General features: G+C 37.5%; 1 protein-coding gene across 1 annotated transcript; it reads right to left on the bottom strand.

The window, feature by feature from the left end:
• Positions 1-270: 270 nt before the first annotated feature.
• On the bottom strand, positions 271-8,290 carry LOC137398143 (uncharacterized). The gene is made up of 8 exons (XM_068084248.1): positions 8,127-8,290; positions 6,842-6,989; positions 5,781-5,901; positions 4,537-4,727; positions 4,006-4,176; positions 3,257-3,365; positions 566-810; positions 271-360 (listed from the first exon to the last, which is right to left on the bottom strand). Exons 1-8 carry the CDS (start codon positions 8,288-8,290, stop codon positions 271-273), a joined length of 1,239 nt encoding a protein of 412 aa, XP_067940349.1.
• Between the last annotated feature and the right edge of the window lie 10,138 nt (positions 8,291-18,428).

The following is an 18,428-nucleotide window of genomic DNA, read 5'->3' as shown; positions in this document are numbered from 1 at the left end:
ATGGTTACCCTCTGTGTAGCCATTTACATAATTTAATTAAATCATATTCCTATATTATAACAATATATATTATAATAACCCTGCATCATACTAATAACTAACCTGTAGTAGAATTAATGACGTAGATAGTCTTGTTGTTGTATGCAGCCAGTAGAATATACTCCCCATAGCTAACCATCCCTTGAGGGTTCTCCACTTTAGTGATAGTCCACAGGACTCCCTGGGTGGTCCGGTCTATTTTAAAGACTTTGGAATGTCTGTGGGATGATATTATGAGAGAGTTGTTGTCAGGGGCGCACATTCTGACACTCCAGCTATCAGTGAGAAGAGGACAGGGTATATGATGTAGAACTTGACCATCTAAGGAGTAGGTAGTGATTCTGGTGTTGGATAGGTCTGTGATAAAAACCTTGTCTTCAGTTATCACCATGTCAGAGAGGGAGCGATGAGAAGGATGCTTCCAGCTGGTGATCAACTCCCCTGACATGCTGTAGACACCAATTGTAAAAGGACTGGTACCGGATGAGGTGTAAATTCTTTCCTTGTAACAAGTGACAGAATTTACTGGACCGGAGGTAGAGATGAACTTGTTGGGGATCTTGTTATCAATATCTACTCTGCTGACTGTCTTATCACCTAGTCCAATATAAGTATTACCCTTATAGTGGCAGATGGAGAAGGGATGGGCTGGTAGTTGTATGGAGGACAGTTTGGTGAGGGACTTGGGGAGTTGAATAGGTGGAGCTTTTTGTTCTTCAATGATGATGTCATGAGAGGAAATAACTTCTAATTCGATATCTCTCCTCTCACCTGTAGTATACAGAGTGTACATGCGACTAGCAACAGATATTAAATATTGTACACAGATATATTGTACTTGAGAGAAAGATATTAGCTCATAGTAGTCAGGATTCCTGTTGTATCACCATCTTCACACTGCTTTGTATGTAACTATAAAATCATGTTCATGAATTATCCTCTTCCTTGCATGACAAGTAGAGTAAGGAAAGGATATTTTATCCAATGAAAATAACTCAACAGTCAGCCCATGTGACAGCGCTGCCATACTGTACAACTATAAACTAATAATTAGTTATATAATACTAATATCAACTGCTATCAACAGCATCCTGTATTAACCATTGTTACATGGATTACTTGGAGGTATGCCAACCTGGCTCTTTTTACCTAGCTATTTCTCACCTAAACACCAGACTATTAACTATTACTATGGTTAAAGGTGCTTTAGTATTCCATGTAACAATGGTAATTATGTGAATATGTTGATATACAGTGATGGCAGCTCATCCTGTAAGAGCTGGTTTGGCAGCGCAACTCTAGATTACACCGATGCTGCGCATGAATGGCAAGTAGGCTATGATACTTATATATATCATTGATATAAGATATATTTTTAACATTGAACCTGAGGCTAATGAGCCGTTCTGACAACTACAAGAAATTGTCTAGCTGTTTTTATTAAAAATATCTCAGCTACCAATATATCAGAAAGCTGAAATGACAAAAGGCTGAAAAAAATTTAAACATCAGAAATAAAGGGGGTGGACCAGCATATACAGTAATTCTGAGGCTATGAACCTAACAGTTCTGCTTAGTAACAGTCTTAATCGTTATAAAGACAATAAAAGTTGTAGTTTTATAGTTTTTATATGTTTATACTTAGTCAAAAACTGGGTATTTGTTAATAGTGGTTTATTAGATTCATTCATGAGTCATCAATAGAGTAATCCTCTCTTTATTTTAATACCGTAGAAAGTGACAAGCAGGAGATAACTCCAAGATCACAGATATGATTAGAATTTAATGATTACCTGTAATTACTTATGTCCTTTTTATATTCGCCAACAAACCCTCCAGGACACATGTGTCAAAATTAAGGCTTTCACGACTTTCAGTGACCCAACATGCCATTTTATGTGAGAGATAAAGTTTTTTTTGTTATAGCCAACAATTTTAGATTTTAAATACTAGAGGTGGAACGAGACAGGTTTTTTAAGCTCGAGACGAGACTCGAGACACTGTCTTGTAGAAATTCGAGACTCGAGACACGAGACAGTAAAATAATGAGCATTTGGTGATGATTTCACTACACAAGTACTAGCTACTTGGTATATATAAAATTAATAACTCTTTTTAAATTGAATTTTCACCTGGTGTAAACGATTTAAATACAACATTTTAATAGTGATATGCATGTAGTTTTTGTAAACAAAAGTGACACAAACAGCTCTAAAATACTGAAGTTATATATTCTAAGAATTTTGAGCTTGATTGATCATAATTATTATAAATGTATTGCTTTGTACATGTATATTTTTACCATCTATTGAATAGTTCCTACTTTTTAATGTAATGTGTAATGAAACCGATAGCGTTCGCTCTACAAAGAAATACCGCAACTAAAAGAACACACGATAACACTTTCATTCTTATCGTTTCATTAATGTTAAGTTTTGTTTGTGTATTAGCTGTTGTATGTGAATTATATTTAAATTGTACTCATGAAATTATATTAATTACTGTATACATGCACATGTATATTCTTATATTGAGCTAACAAAACGTCATTGTTAACCGAACACGGATTATGGTCGACACGGCCTTTCGTTCGTTTCTCCGTGTCCGGGCAAGTTTTACCCGCGATTGGTAGTATATACGTAAAAGAGGCCCGAATTTTATAAAGGGCAGTTGGTGTTTAGACACGATACGATAAAATACAGACATTTTACCCGCAAAAGTCTTATCCGAAGAGTAATTAGATACGACCCGGTATCGGTTTTAAGGACACAGAACCGAACTAAAAAATAACAGGGCCGTTGTCCGGACTACATGATTAGACTCAGTGGCCAACATAATCAGTAGCAACAGGTAGTAACGGACCGGGTATAACTTTAAAGGCAGTTGCCCGCAATCCATTACAATATATGGAGTTGTTGCTACCGCAAAAAGCCATGTTTTAACAACCGTGCGCAGGCGCTTTTGTTCTATTTCCTGTCTCGAGTTTGGCAATAGTTAAGTCGAGACGAGATCGATACGAGACAGGTCGATACTCAAGACGTCTCGTGTCTCGTTCCACCTCTATTAAATACAGCTCTACAAGAAATAACTAAACATACATTTTATTTGAAATAATAAAAAGGTGCAAAGCAAACATGTTGTACAGTACATGCAGCACAGTGTGGTCACCCCTCAATGATGATAGAAAATGTATACATGCATTTTCAGTTATTCATACCTATCTGCTTTAACTGTAGCTGGTCTGTGAGTTTGAGATTTGGCAAATGCTCTTGGGTAATTTTGTCAAGCTGGGCCTTTAACTTCTTGAATCCTCTCACAATCACCGCCTAAACATAGAGTTATCCTAATAGCATCGGTAGAAGACAAAGAGATGTTATCTGTAAGTTGATATACTTACAGTCAGTGTATCTACGGAAGAACTGCCAATGCTGAATATAAGCCCTGACAAGTGGTGCCTGGAAACTGGACTGATGGTAGGTAAAGCAGGGATGGAAAGGCTGAGAGTATAGACTAAACAACGGAAACATACAAGTAAGGAGAGCTGTTAGACAGCACACGATGTATGGTACATTAGTAATAGCAAGTTCATAAACTCAGATCCATTGAAGGAATGGATTGAGCAGGCAGCTGATAGTAAGAGGTTAATAGGCCATCATAAATCAGTCTAGTAGTCTTATTAAGCAGATTAATCTGACTGAGTAGATCAATTGATCATATGCAGCAGATATGCTGACACGTAGACATGGATCCACTGCACAAAACAGACAAGTTCAGAAATAAATCTAAATAATGTACAAACGCAACTATCTATATAATACAACAACTTCATAGACCTCAAGTACTTTACCACACAAGCACTGGTACATAAATGTATACCAACATATTCACAAACACTCACACACAGCCAGTACAAAAAATCATGCGCAATACCAAAGTCCTGAATAAGAACACCGATTAATAACTTACTGGGGGATGACTCTTAGTCCCAGTTTCAAGCAACTCTTGATGGGTTCTCAGGCTATTCCATTGCTTGAGCAACACATCTTCTATGAAGTCCGCAATTTTAGTCTGTGATTCCTGTCGGTTTTCAAGCACCTGTCTCTCAAGTGTGTCATATTTAAGTTTAACCTCATTCAGCTGTAACAGGAAATAGTAAATGGAAATAATAGAAAAGCTAATAATGTGGAATTGTAGCCTCCTTCTCATTTTAACACAGATCCTTCAGTATCACAGTAACCACTACTCAGTGTGTCTGCTCTTGCTGCAACTACTCATTCCACTGATGGTTTCATAAAACACCAGTTTGTTTCAGTGAATACCAGATATATTACTCCTATTATATGCTGCTTTTGTAGCTTCTTAACATATTTATTAACAAATCTCTAAAAATATGCAGTCAATAGAGTCCGTATTAGTTACCTTAATAGAGTAACTGATAGATTTTAGGTACTGGTTTTACCAGCATGAAACCTGGTAAAAATATTAATATTTACAAACCTGACTCTCTCTGGTTTTACGAATAAGCTGAAGCATGCTTTCTGTTTTAGCATCATAGTCCGACTGAACTTTGGATACTTCCTTGAAGAGTTTTTCATATTCCTCATCCTTCTTTGCACTCTCTACTGTTATCATAGTACTCAAGAGGGAGGCAGCCAGATCTTCCAGCAACTGAAAGTCATGTGGTACACCTGTAGAACATTATCTTAGCTGTAAGTAAGAAACAAATCAAACTGGCAGTACGAATTTGATACAAACCTCATGATATTAGACAGAAGACAGATGTTTGTGTGACGTCGTCAACACCAAACTTTGATCCGGTCTTGTTGGCTATATTTGCGTTGAAACAAGTTCAGCTAAAGAATGTGTATATATGGTGTTTTCCTGTGCTAATCCAGAAACTTGAAGCAGTTCAAAAAGCTAAATGTCTCACCGCATTCTGTATAATAAATCCTAAATGACCAACCAAATTTCCCTAACCTTGTTATAACTGGAAAAAGTGGGTCCATTAAACCACTTAAATACGGGGAAAGAAGAAACAGACTGTAGGGAAGATGGAAGTAACTGCAAAATTCTATTAATTTGTCAGAGGAGTGTGCGATATTTGTCTTTGACTTTTATTGTAGTCAATTCTCATCAAATCAGTTGCATTATAAATTGAATATTTTAACAACTGTTTCTATTAATTTTATTAATTACAAACGTTTGGTCAGAATAATAAGTTTAAAACAGCCGAGTTTTAATTACAAGTTGAACTTTTTGTATTCAGAGCAAATTGTGTTTATTTATAAAATCTACTAACTGATGATCAGCCTGCCAATCATGACAAGACAGCAGATGTAAATATGAAGCACTCTTTACATATGCTAATAGAATAGTGTTCTCCACTAGCATCAGCTACAGCAAAAACCTCATACAAATTTGCCTACTACAGAGCACCCTGGGGTTGTGATGACACTGGTCTTTGATTTTTTTTGCCCAGCGATGTGGAACACAATGATTTTTTGCTCTTTCTATACAAATGTCTTCCGCCATATGTTATTAACAAAATTTGTCTCGAAATTCGGTTGTGCTTATTACGTCAGAATAATACTAGTGTTCACGAATAACATCAGCAGCAGCAACACCTCCTTTGCTGATGAGTTCACTGATAGGTTACAGTGTTAACTCAATAAGCTTACCATTATCACATCTGGTTGAATCTGCTACACATTTCATACAGCTGATGGTATGGCAGACCTTACATCCCATTACTAGCGGCTGATTCTCATGTTTTGTACAGATGTCTGGCATATGGGGGCTTTCTTTTGATAAATACTGAGCCATAGGAATTGTATGATGGTCTTCTAAGGCACCATCGTGTAGCTGAAATAAAGCCAAACATGGTATGGCGAAATACCAGGCTATAGACACTGGCGTGATAGTCATCAATTAACCAATCGAGTTGCTAGAATAAAGAAATATGTGGTTGCCATAGAATTCCTATCATTGTAAATTGTCAGGCAAATAAAAATATTCAATATATTGGTGACAGGCTTTTATTAATATAAATTAAAATCTGAGGAAATTGAAGGATAATTTAGGATTCTCTGGGCAAAGTAGAGAAACAGTTGCGACCCAGATAAGACAATGTGATATATATTTGTAAACTATAATAAAGCATATTCCCTACTCATAGCTTTGATAGCTAAATGTATAATATCCACTTTTGTATCAATGAATAATGGGAGGTTGTTGAGCACGTATATACACAAACAATTGTGCATAATTTGTATTGCAGCTAAACTTACACAAGATTATAAACATAATATTATCACCTCTAGTATACCAACTGTCTATTATAATCATGTTTAAATGGAATAGCAGAACAAGCGCTAACTAGTGATTTATTTTGCTCTACTATCAGGATAACCATTAGAAGTAACTTTGATTCATAAAATAACAACAAGTAAAAATGCTCTTTCATAGTAAACCTCTAGCGATTAACTATATAACTTAGTTGAAACTGCATAGCCTATGTGCAAATTTTATCCTACTAAATAATAAGCATATAGCAGGTCACCCCCTTATAATCTAATGCTGTATATGAGCTGGTGGCTAGAGTAAATATTTACAGAGAGAGATATTGCAGCTGGTTAGTAAAAGTAAACAACTGGACCATTCCACTTCTATCTAATGAATAATAAAGCTAACAACAGCAATTATGCTGCCATGTAAAATGACCTTCATGTGACCAGCTGAAATCTGAAGGTATGAATGGTAATGACAAATAACCTAATATACTACAAGTGCATATGTTGCATACCTCAAGGTGCTTCGGGCAAAACTTTCTGGAGCAATCTGTGCAATATGACACAGCCTGACGCTTGTTTTGGCCCTTCTTGACACAAGTGTCACAGAATAGCGCGTCATCAAAATCTGGGAGCATTTCAGGGGACATCTTATACACTTTGCTAAAAATCAGAGATGTCATAAGACAGAACATTCAAAAAATAGTGTAATAAAATAACATTATTAACACTGTTACAACAATATATTGTGTTATCCTATAAGTTTATTAGGCACTTGCTCCAATAGACATGCTATCGTAATAGAACTATAATGGGGAGCTAATTTCTTTTCAATTTAGATCAATTTGCTAATGAAATACTCTCAATTATCTATAATATTATTAACAATCTTTCGCCCATCTGTTGACTATTACTGTAACAAAGCAATATTTATTCCTTGGTTGGTACTATTATTTAAGGATTTGGTAGGCAGTTGATTAGCTCAGTTGGTTAGAGTGTCAGCCTGATAATCAGCATGTCAGGTACTCAAGATCCATGTTGACCAACATTTTAGTCATCTCATAACTTGTGTGTACATAATTTCGAGATTGACTACAAGTTGGCATATTCAAAACTGCTGCAAAACAAAATAAAAAACAAATTTCTAAAAGAGCTGATTTCAGATTAAAGTTACAATGGAAATTGTAGTCTGTCCAGAAAAAATATCAAAAAAAAACTCAATTTGACAAATCTAATTTGCATAAATTTCTCAATTGTCCAATAATAAACTAATACGAAACTAAATACTGGCGAAATATAAGTGTCCTAGGGTATTTAAAACTGCTGCAAAATAAAATAAAAAAAAAATTTCTAAAAGAGCCAATTTCAGATTAAAGTTACAATGGAAATTGTAGTATGTCCAGAAAAATTATCAAAAAAAAAAACTCAATTTGACAAATCAAATTTTTTATAAATCCTTCTCATTTGTCCAATAAAAAGGTGTACAAATGAAAAGCATGATAGCTATCTTTGGCTTGCGTTTATTAATTGTCAACTCATCACGTTTGTCTCTATTGTCAGTTGTTCAGACCTATTCAAACCAAGTAAATGCTGATTCACCAAAACAATGTAAAGTAACAGACAACCTGTTCTACCAATCAATGTCCCTGAAGAGTACAATGATGAGAGGCAAAACTTCAACAACAATCACTTTTTGCAGTGTTAGCAGGGCCAACAGATGAATATTTATCTTTTACAGTTCACTCTAACATGTTAAATATTTTTAATGTTAAGTTGGCAGTATTGTTGAATATTACTTACCCGCAAAGTTGCAGACCACACCAAAAAATGTCATTCTCTTTGTAGTGTGACGTAAGGCATGGCATGCAGTTTATGTGCCCGCATGGTAACTTCTTCGGATCAACTATTTTATCATTTTTTAGACCGCAAAACTCGCATTCGATGTCCTCTGATGCAGAAGCCATTGCTACAATGAAATACCAAGAATACAATATAATTTAAAAGTTCAAATATTTATAATTTCTACTCCTTAAAATTATATCTTCAGCGTTGTATTATAAAATTGCTATGCACACAAATGAGAGCATTGTATTTAGGCAGAAAACTGGCACACATCAATGCTATAGTCTAAATGCATTAGAAAGCTTTTGCTTATTGTGATGGAAAACTATCAATAGTTCTACTGAAAAATGCCAGAATTGAAACAGTTCATACCAGTTTTCTAATGATTAAATAATAGTATTTTAATATTATTTGTATTTGCAATAACAATAAAAACTTTTCATTTTTATCAATAAAATCAGATGTTTTAAAATTGAAAATACAGCTTTGAAGACTAGTGAGGGAACCTCGCATCTTTGACAATGGAAGGCAACTCCCAAGGTGAAACAAAGATGTATAAATTACCAATAAGAATGTCGTAGACTGGGTAACATCTAAATGCGAGACATATTTGTGATGTTTGTTACTTGTAATACATTAAAAATATATTTTAAAACCTCAGAAATGCACAAAATCATAAAGATTCACAGTAAAAATAGGATTGCTACTAGTAGTACAAACTGAGCCAGTCTCGACTAGTCAGTCTATAGTTAAGAGGTTGGTGATTGATTCACCAAAACAGTGATTGACATTTATTGACCTCAGTTTTACGCAATGGCATGACATGAAAACACAACTTGCTCAAAAAGTACAGAACTTCTGAAAAAAACTTGCGCCATCTAGAATATTCTATAAAAAAAAAGTTGCGCTCATATCTTTAGAACGATGTTGATGAACAACTCCAAATTTTCTTGTTCGCGCTCTCTTATGTACTGCGCTATTATACGCCTAGGCAGCGTCAGTGGTTTGTCAGTAAAGCCAAGCTTTGTTCCTTAACGTGAATTAGCTGTGGTATAATCTCAAAGATACTTTAATTGAGTTTATATAATTAATCATTAGTTGGAGGTTATAGGGGGGTTCGTTTTCCGGTAGCCATTAAAACCAGTTATACAAAACGCATCTGCCTCATCTTAATCCTAATTCATCAGCCCAACAACCATGGTGGCAGCGAAATAGTCGTAAAAATGGGTGATGAAGAGGTTGAAGCCGCTCCGAATGTTGTTATTCCAAGGTCTATGCCAAGGATTGACCCTCCAGCTGAATTAATATTAGACAGTAACAAAGAAGCCAATTTCAGGACTTTTAAAGCTAAGTGGCGCTCTTATTATGTCTTGTCCAGGTTGGGAGGGGAAGAACTGGAATACCAACGGGAGTTATTGTTATATACAGCTGGTACTGAAGCTAGCAAGATAATTGATAACTCAGCTAGGTATGCAGGGACAGGAGATGTGGATAAGACTTGTGACTTGGTTTTAGAGATATTGGAACAATATTGTATAGGTGAAAGGAATACAATCCATGAGCGATATAAGTTTAACACACGTACACAACTCCCTGGAGAGTCCTTTGATGCTTTCTACACTGAGTTAAGAACGTTAGCAAGTAGTTGTCTATTTAACTATCGTGCTGCGGAGGGGGCACCAGCAGAAGCTGAAAGTCCTATAGATGAAATGTTACGTGATAGGATAGTGTTAGGCCTAAGAGAAGATGAACTGCGAAAAAGGTTGATTTCTCAGGGCAACAATCTTACACTGGCAACAGCTGTACGGTTATGCAGGTCACATGAGGTTACATCTACTACAATGCGGTCTATGAGTGGAGGGTCCAGTCAGTTGGCAGTCAATGCTGTCAGAGCTAGAAAGCGCTCTGAGCAGTCAAAACCGGCTACTAAAGGGAAATCGCACTCGAGAGCTAGCAGTGGAGAGCAGAATAAACCAAGTGATAAATTTCCAAACAGTCAAGCACAAAAATGTAGTTGGTGTGGGAAAACTCCAAATCACGCTAAAGATCAGTGTCCAGCTAAGGAAGCAGAGTGCAGAAACTGTGGAAAGAAAGGACATTACTCGAGAGTATGTCGTTCTAAACGCATCAATGAGGTCAAGGAAGAAAATGATGACAACTTCCTGTTTACAGGCGAACTAGTTGTTGGAGAAGTTGAGTGTTGGCAAGCTAAAGTAGATGTCAATGGATTTCAAACTATCTTCAAACTGGATACCGGAGCTGATGGAACGGTTGTCAGTCATGCAGAACCTTGGGTCAACCAGATGAAGTTATCTCCACCTGATACCATACTACATGGTCCTGGTGGAAAAGAGTTAGAGGTATTGGGAGTATTTGAGGCTAAAATGTCCTATAAAGGCATAAAACATAGCGAGAAAGCTTACGTTATTAAAAACCAAAATACCTCGCTCTTGAGTAGAAATGCTTGTGTCGCATTAAATCTGGTAACTTGTCATGTAAATGAAACTCTGAAACTCAATGACATTTGTTCAGAATTTCCCAAGTTGTTTAAGGGGTTAGGATTGCTCAAGGGATATACCTATAAGATTTCCTTAAGAGACAATATAACACCCACATGTATATATACACCACGGAAAATACCTCACCCACTTAGAGAGAAGGCTAAGCTACAGTTACAGGAGATGGTCACCTCTGGGGTGATATCACCAGTGACTGAAGCGACTGACTGGTGCAGTGGACTAGTCACCATCCCCAAAGCTTCCGGAGCCGTACGCTTGTGTGTGGACCTGACTGGCTTAAACGCAGCAGTCAAAAGGGAGATCCATCCTATGGCGACAGTGGAGGAGAGTTTGTCTAAATTGGGGAAGAGTTCTGTGTTTAGTAAACTCGATGCCAACAGCGGGTTTTGGCAGATCAATCTTGAAGAAGAATCTAGGAGACTAACTACGTTTCTATCACCATTTGGACGTTATTGTTTTAACAGACTTCCCTTTGGAGTGTCTAGTGCTCCAGAGATCTTCCAAAGAGCTATGTCAAGGCTATTAGAAGGTGTACCAGGAGTTGTTTGCCACATGGACGATATTCTGGTCCATGGCAAAGACTTACAAACACATGATGAGAGACTCAGAGAGGTGCTTAGAATTCTCCAGGACTCTGGACTTACGCTCAATGCTCAGAAGTGCGAGTTCAGGAGATCCTCTTTGACTTTTCTGGGTCATATTATTAGTCAGGAGGGAGTGAGACCTGATCCCACTAAGGTGGCAGCTATTCAGGATTTCCCCACTCCTACCAGTAAGACAGATCTGAGACGCATTAATGGTATGTTGAATCAGATGGCAAAGTTCATTCCAAATCTTGCTATTCTCAACGCTCCTATGAGAGAGCTGCTGAAAGAGAAGAGAGAGTGGATATGGGGACCAGCACAGGAGGATGCTTTTGCCAAAGTTAGAGATACTCTGACATCTGCTGAGACTATGGCACATTATGACCCGAAGTTAGTTACTATTGTCAGCACAGATGCTAGCAATATTGGTTTGGGAGCCACTCTGATGCAAGTTCAGCCAGATGGAAACAGACGACCAGTGATGTATGCTTCACGATCTCTCACTGAGACGGAGAAGAACTATGCTGCTATTGAGAAAGAAGCTTTGGGGACCGTTTGGGCATGCGAGAGGTTCGATCAGTTTGTCCGAGGGATGGCTTTCACTATAGAGACAGACCACAAGCCTCTAGTGCCATTGATGATGTCTAAGGAGTTAGACCAGGTGCCATCAAGAATCTTACGGATGAGGCTAAGAGTAATGAGGTATGCGCCTAGGTTTCAATATGTGCAAGGGAAACTTCATTGCTTGGCAGATGCCTTATCCAGAGCGCCAGTAGAATCTCCAAGCACAAAGGATCACATGTTGATCGAGGCAGTTGAAGAATACGCACAGAGTGTTATTCCTTCAAATGTAGCTGTTGACAGACTGAAAGAGGCTCAACACAAAGACGAATTATGTCTGGAAGTTATCCGATGTTGTCGAGAGGGGTGGCCAGTCTACAAGACAGATGCTTACTTAAGTGTTCAACCTTACTGGGAAGTGCAGCAGCATCTTACAGTTATTGATGATCTACTCCTCTATGATGATCGTATTGTGGTTCCCTCGAGTGAGAGGTTGAGAATGCTTGACATTATTCACCAAGCCCACCAAGGAATAGTTAAATGCAGATTGAGAGCAAGACAGTCTGTGTGGTGGCCCAGGATTTCAACAGAAATTCAGGAGATGGTACAGAACTGTAGAGTCTGTAAAGTCAATTCAAAACCTCCTACGGAACCTCTTCTTCCTTCATCACTCCCCGAGAGAGCTTGGCAACGTCTTGGGGCGGATTTGTTGGAGTTTCAAAAGTGTCACTATTTACTCTTAGTAGACTACTACAGCCGTTGGATTGAAGTCCGGAAACTTTGCTCATTACTTTCGAGAGACACCATTGAGGCAATGAAGTCTATCTTCTCAGTGCATGGAATTTGTGAGATGGTCATTTCAGACAATGGCCCTCAATTTGCCTCAGAGGAGTTCCTTAAATTTACAGAAGAATATGGATTTACTCACGTCACGAGTTCACCCCGCTACCCAAAAGCTAATGGAGAGGCTGAACGAGCAGTTGGAACTGTGAAGGGACTTTGGAGATCAAACCCCAAAGACCCACATCTGAGCTTGCTTACTTATAGAGCCACACCTCTAGATAATGGCTATACCCCATCAGAGTTGCTGATGGGAAGGCAGATACAAACAAACCTTCCTGTTCTCCAGGCTAACTTGATGCCTCACAAGACTGATAGAAGTCACATTGTTGAGAGCGAGGGGGCTAGGAGACAGGCTACAAAGCTGAATTATGATAAGCACTTCAGGGCCAAGGAGCTACCAGAACTCAAACCGGATAAAATGGTTTATATTCGGGACAGTCAGAAAGATGGTATGATAGTGAAGAAAGTAGCACCAAGGTCCTACCAGATCCAAACAGATACTGGGATAGTCAGAAGAAACCGGAGTGCATTGGTAGACATGGAACAATCTGCAAATAATACAAAAGAGGAGGAACTACAGACTACACCCAAACGTAGTCAGGATGTCTATTCTCCTGGCTCCACCAGAGGCGCAGAGGGCAGGGCGATACGAGAGAGCCCACAGGCCAGTCCAGGTGGATGTCGGGGGTCTGAGTCGACTGTCGCAGAGGGCAGGGCGATACGAGAGAGCCCACAGGCCAGGCACGTTGACTCAGACCACAGGTTTAGTAGACCGCAGAGGTCGAAGAGGGTACCAGGATATCTTACCCAGGATTATGAGCTTTACTAGTCAAGAGAGATGTTAAACACCCTAAATGGACTCGGACAATACTAGTCACATAAACATTGCAATCGGACAATCACTTGTTAAACACTCCTTGTTTATTACCAAAGATATTTGAGTTACATATGTTTTCTTATTTGGTTATGTATGCTTTGTTTGCAAACATCCATCTGGAACGGGGGATGTGGTATAATCTCAAAGATACTTTAATTGAGTTTATATAATTAATCATTAGTTGGAGGTTATAGGGGGGTTCGTTTTCCGGTAGCCATTAAAACCAGTTATACAAAACGCATCTGCCTCATCTTAATCCTAATTCATCAGCCCAACAACACATTAGCTAGCGGTGCATTTATTTTAACACCTCAAACAACAAGGCTGCAACAAAGCATTCAGCTCTTTCAATATTACAATGCATTCTTGGCAACTGGCAATGTTATCCGCATGGTCTGTGAGCAAAATCGATACACGCACTTTACAAATTTTCGGCCATCTGTGAAAATTGACCAACATCACGTTAAGATGTAAGGAGATAAGCTGAGAAACTATGATCTATTGTGGCAACGACCTAGATTGACTCATTATAATTAACTTATGTGACATAACAACGTAATCAAATGTAATACTCACTGATACAACCTTTACCTCGAGATAGTTGCAACGAAAACGTAACTGCACTCGAAGGAGGAAGTCACCGGTAGGCGTATCCCTTTGTGCGCGCATTGCAATCCGCACTAGCAAATTGCGGCAATTTATTTCAACAATGCTTACTAAGGGAAAGGAAGAGTGACAAATACTTAACTAGTAGTTTCGGTAGTTACGCCAGTACGTATTCCGATGTTCTATAGCTATTGGGTAGGAGCAAACAACTACAACATTTATAGGCTTTCCGTTTCTATACATCGCGTGTGTAGACTACGGATATTATATAAGATCGTTAGGTAGCATTAATTATTTCACTGAATGGAGAGTGTAAGGATATCAGTGAGGCGTGAATTTTCACGACATGTTAGCGTTGTCATGTTAGTGCCATCTTAAATGTTAACGTTCAACAGAATTCACATTGCAGCTATTTGGTATCACAAGATTAACCATGTCTTACCCTGCTGTGTTGTAAGTTCATAATACATGAAAATGTGATTACAAGCTCTTAAAAGCTCAAAAACGAACAGTTAATCACAGACATCACAAAAATGTCGTAGTTTGGAATCTCTTGATTTCGATGATCTTATCACACAATATAGTTGTTGTTTTGACATGAGAGGTTATCAGATGAAATTTTAGGCCAATAAAAGGCTCAATATAAAACATCTGTAGCACTAGTTTATGAAAAACACTTCAAGTTCTACCGGAAAGCCCTATAGATGATGTTTACAGTTTCATTTCAGCCTGACCTAATCGTCTAATAGTAATCTGATCATGTGACCCATGCATTCTGCCATATAGCGCGAACCATTTCTGCAGCATTCTTTTACTATAACAGATGCCCAGCAGGCTGTCCACGTTTATCAGAAGATGAAATGCACTCCTTCGAGCTAAGGTTAAAAAGTTGAATAAACTTTTACAGTAGGTTTTGGTATATTAGTGCTCAAAGTGACAGCATTGCAATGATGAGGAAGAAGAGGCATTTGGACAATAGACATTGCTCTATTGAATGCGTGAAGTATATTTGTAAAACTATTTCGACAAATGAGGTGGCATGAAAGCGTAAACAGAAACCATTGTGTTCCGCTAGGCCCCATTTGAGCTGTTTTGGAAGGGATTTCCAATATACGGCGTTTTCGCGATGGCTGCAATTAACTGTTTGCTTTTGAGCTTTTAAGACCTTGTAGGGACACTCCCACATATGTTGCACCTACAACATAGCAGAGTAAGACATGGTGATTATGTTGATGCCAAATGACTGTAATGTGAATTTTGTTGAAAATCAACCTGTAAATGAGTCACGTTTCTTGCCGTTTAGTAAAAACCTATCTGAATTTATTCTTGCCACTCTCAGGGCTGTATTCCCTGGTGGCAAGCTGGGGCGGCAAGTGTTGGACAACTATGTTATGAACATCTGGGGGTTTGGCGGCGGTGTTAGCCTCAACGAGGTTCGGGGCGGCACCACGAAGCTCTGGAAATTTCAAGCATCAACAACTCTCAAAGTATACATAAATGCAATTCATTGTAAGCATCAAAATCTACATTAATATATTGTTTATGGTTCGTGGAAAGCAAAACCTTTTCTTTATTCAACGAATGACAATAAATTTATGACATAAATTTATGACATATCACATAAAACTCATGACACTACAGATTTCGCATTGACAGCACAAGAGCTATTACTTTTTTGGTGGAATAGCTCTTGTTCTGTCAATGTGTCCATGGGGGAATTCTTTGACAACTGATTCCGTTTCTATTTCAACATTTTTATACATGTGTAATATTAGAAAATTATTTATACGAGCCTCCCCTAGTACTCCTCATCGATATTTTGATTTGGTTTTGTTATGATAAGGAAAATGCAAGTTTGGGGGTCTTCTTCACACCCCCACCATAAACAATAAAGTTCAGTTTCCGCGTCTTAACAAAGTCTCACAAGATCACTCATTTGTCGAAATTGCTGCGGAGACAATATAGACCGCTAGTTGCTCGTAAATTAGTTGTGGGAAATTCCAAGTGAGTAAGCTTAGACTGCAATCTTTAGTACTTAACCAGCAAAAATCACTAGATGTTTGGGGCGGCTCAGCCAACAAGCCACCCCAGAGAATATGGCTCTGGCCACACGTACCAGTATAATTTTCTAACAATTTGTAAGGTAATTAGCAGTACGGCTGGTGTACCAAACAAATAGTAGCAACTTAAAAATGTTGGTAATTGTAATTTTTCGTTCTGGTTTTATGATCTTTTAATAATATTTAAAAACTTCTGTTATGATTTCACACATTAAGACCTGCAGTAGTGATAAATTATATATGTGGAGATTTCTTTTGCATATCTGGAAAAAAAGTGTTGTGAGGTTATAATGTCACTGAGTGAAATATTCATAGTATAAATTTAAGCATAATTCTTTAGTGTTTCTAATGAGCAAAAGACAATAATGCAACATGAATTAGATACGAAAAACACCTTTTTTAATTATTTTAACCAATAGCGTTTGTCTGTGTTAAGTTTTCTCTGTATGTATTACCAAACATACTCTAAAATTCAATTTTTAGGGTTTAGATGAGGTTTAGGTTTATAGATACTGTTGACAAAAAATAACTGGTACTTTTATGTAAAAAATTCTCAAGGAGAGTTAAAGTTGTGTATATCTTATTCTTAATCTTAGATAGAGCAAAACATTTTGAAAACTGGTAATTAATTTGAATTTAAGTTATATGACAACAATCAAAGAAATGCTACTGAATTTTAATTAAAAAAGAAATAATAGAATAGTTGTATTTTAGCAGTTCTGTTTTTGTGTGCGGTAGGACTTCTAACCGAGTCTCTCATAAAACAAATAAATGCTTTGAACTCTCAAAGTGGCTCCTTTTGCCAAGCAAAGAAATATTTTTCCAGGCTCTAATACTGTCAATTTAGTCTAGGGATTTCTGTAAGATCGATTAAATATCTATAATTCTGACACTAGTTGTCTTCGCGTGTTTATATGAACGCTCAACTCTCAGTTTAGTAGTTGTCTTGCCTCGCTTGGTCACTAAAGTTCGCTTTTCAATAGTATGAAGAGAAGTTTCCATTTTTTCATGCCTAGTTCCTAGCCTTTCCTGGACACCAATGACGACTTTTGTGTGCAATCTTGAATATTGTTGTATCAGCAGCATATTGGCCTACTTGGCCTGGCCTGGCCTACTGGTTTTGATATAATGGATATTTAACAGTAATAATTATAATAATCCTCACCTGCACAACAAATTATTGTAAAAAATTGTCCAAACAGTTTGTAGCATATACTGAGCATCTAAAGAATATGATCACAATTAGAATTGCTTCAAAAGTTAGTGTAGTATTTGTACTCGGCCACTTGGACTGTTTGGTCTGTTTTCTCCTCATTTCATCTCATTTATTCACTTTCATATGCTCATTTTATACTAACCTTTTTGGTATTATTTGTTGAAGAATAATCTACTTCAATTGACTTTTTGTCAGCATTGTGCAAGCTATTTACAAACGCTGACTAAGCATACCGCAGCCCTTTTGCTGCGGTTGAGCACATTACCTCTTTTAGGGAAGACCATGATGTCTTGAAAACAGTCATTTTACCGAGTGTATAAATTATATAAATGGCTCTATTTCTTTTGTTGTTAGTGTTTAAGATCTAGAAAAAACCTCTAGAGTATATATTTTACTCAATATTTTCTGTTTTATTAAACAGGGAAAAAATATTAAAACTTATTTTTCAGAGGCTCCGTTTACTTCTAGAAGCCAGCTATCTGAGAACATCCGTGATTAAATGAAATGTCATGGAAACTTAGTTAACAGGTCTGGTTATGTGTGCTTTATAGAGTGCCACCTTTACATAGCTAGTGCAAAGTACTAATGAAATGTGTTTAGAATATAAAAACTAAGTTTAAACGAAAGTGGATAGACAAAATTATCATAAAATACAAATACTAAAATTTAAGCTCAAGCAATGTAAATCTTATTTGTATGACATTTGTCATACAAATAAGATTTGCCATTCTTTAACGCAGGTGTTGGAGCAGCAGTCTCCTGAGCCAAAGGTCGCAAGTTTGAATCTCCTGCAAGGTTATTCCTTTTACATCAGTATCAAAACAGATCTCAACTGTCAAATCTTCCAACAATGCGTCAGAGGTGAAGCTGTTAGAGCGTTGATTTAGTGAACCAAAGGCTGCGAGTTCAAAACCCCGAAGGGTAATCATTTTTGAACAACTACTAGGAAACTGCAACTGTTCAACTTGTCCGATAATGGGCCAAGTACCCACAA

This window comes from Watersipora subatra, chromosome 6, assembly GCF_963576615.1.
Source record: "Watersipora subatra chromosome 6, tzWatSuba1.1, whole genome shotgun sequence".
NCBI classification, from domain to species: Eukaryota; Metazoa; Bryozoa; class Gymnolaemata; order Cheilostomatida; family Watersiporidae; genus Watersipora; species Watersipora subatra.
This window is presented reverse-complemented; position numbering and strand designations above follow the sequence as displayed.

What these genes read in the sequence shown, in the direction of transcription:
- LOC137398143 (XM_068084248.1), bottom strand. Translation starts at nt 8,290, where the DNA reads ATGGCTTCTGCATCAGAGGACATCGAATGCGAGTTTTGCGGTCTAAAA. An exon ending in TTTGCCCGAAGCACCTTGAG is followed by an intron (nt 5,902 to 6,841) that starts GTATGCAACATA and finishes GCTTTATTTCAG; the next exon opens with CTACACGATGGTGCCTTAGA. An exon ending in TCAGCCGCTAGTAATGGGAT is followed by an intron (nt 4,728 to 5,780) that starts GTAAGGTCTGCC and finishes AATGTTCTACAG; the next exon opens with GTGTACCACATGACTTTCAG.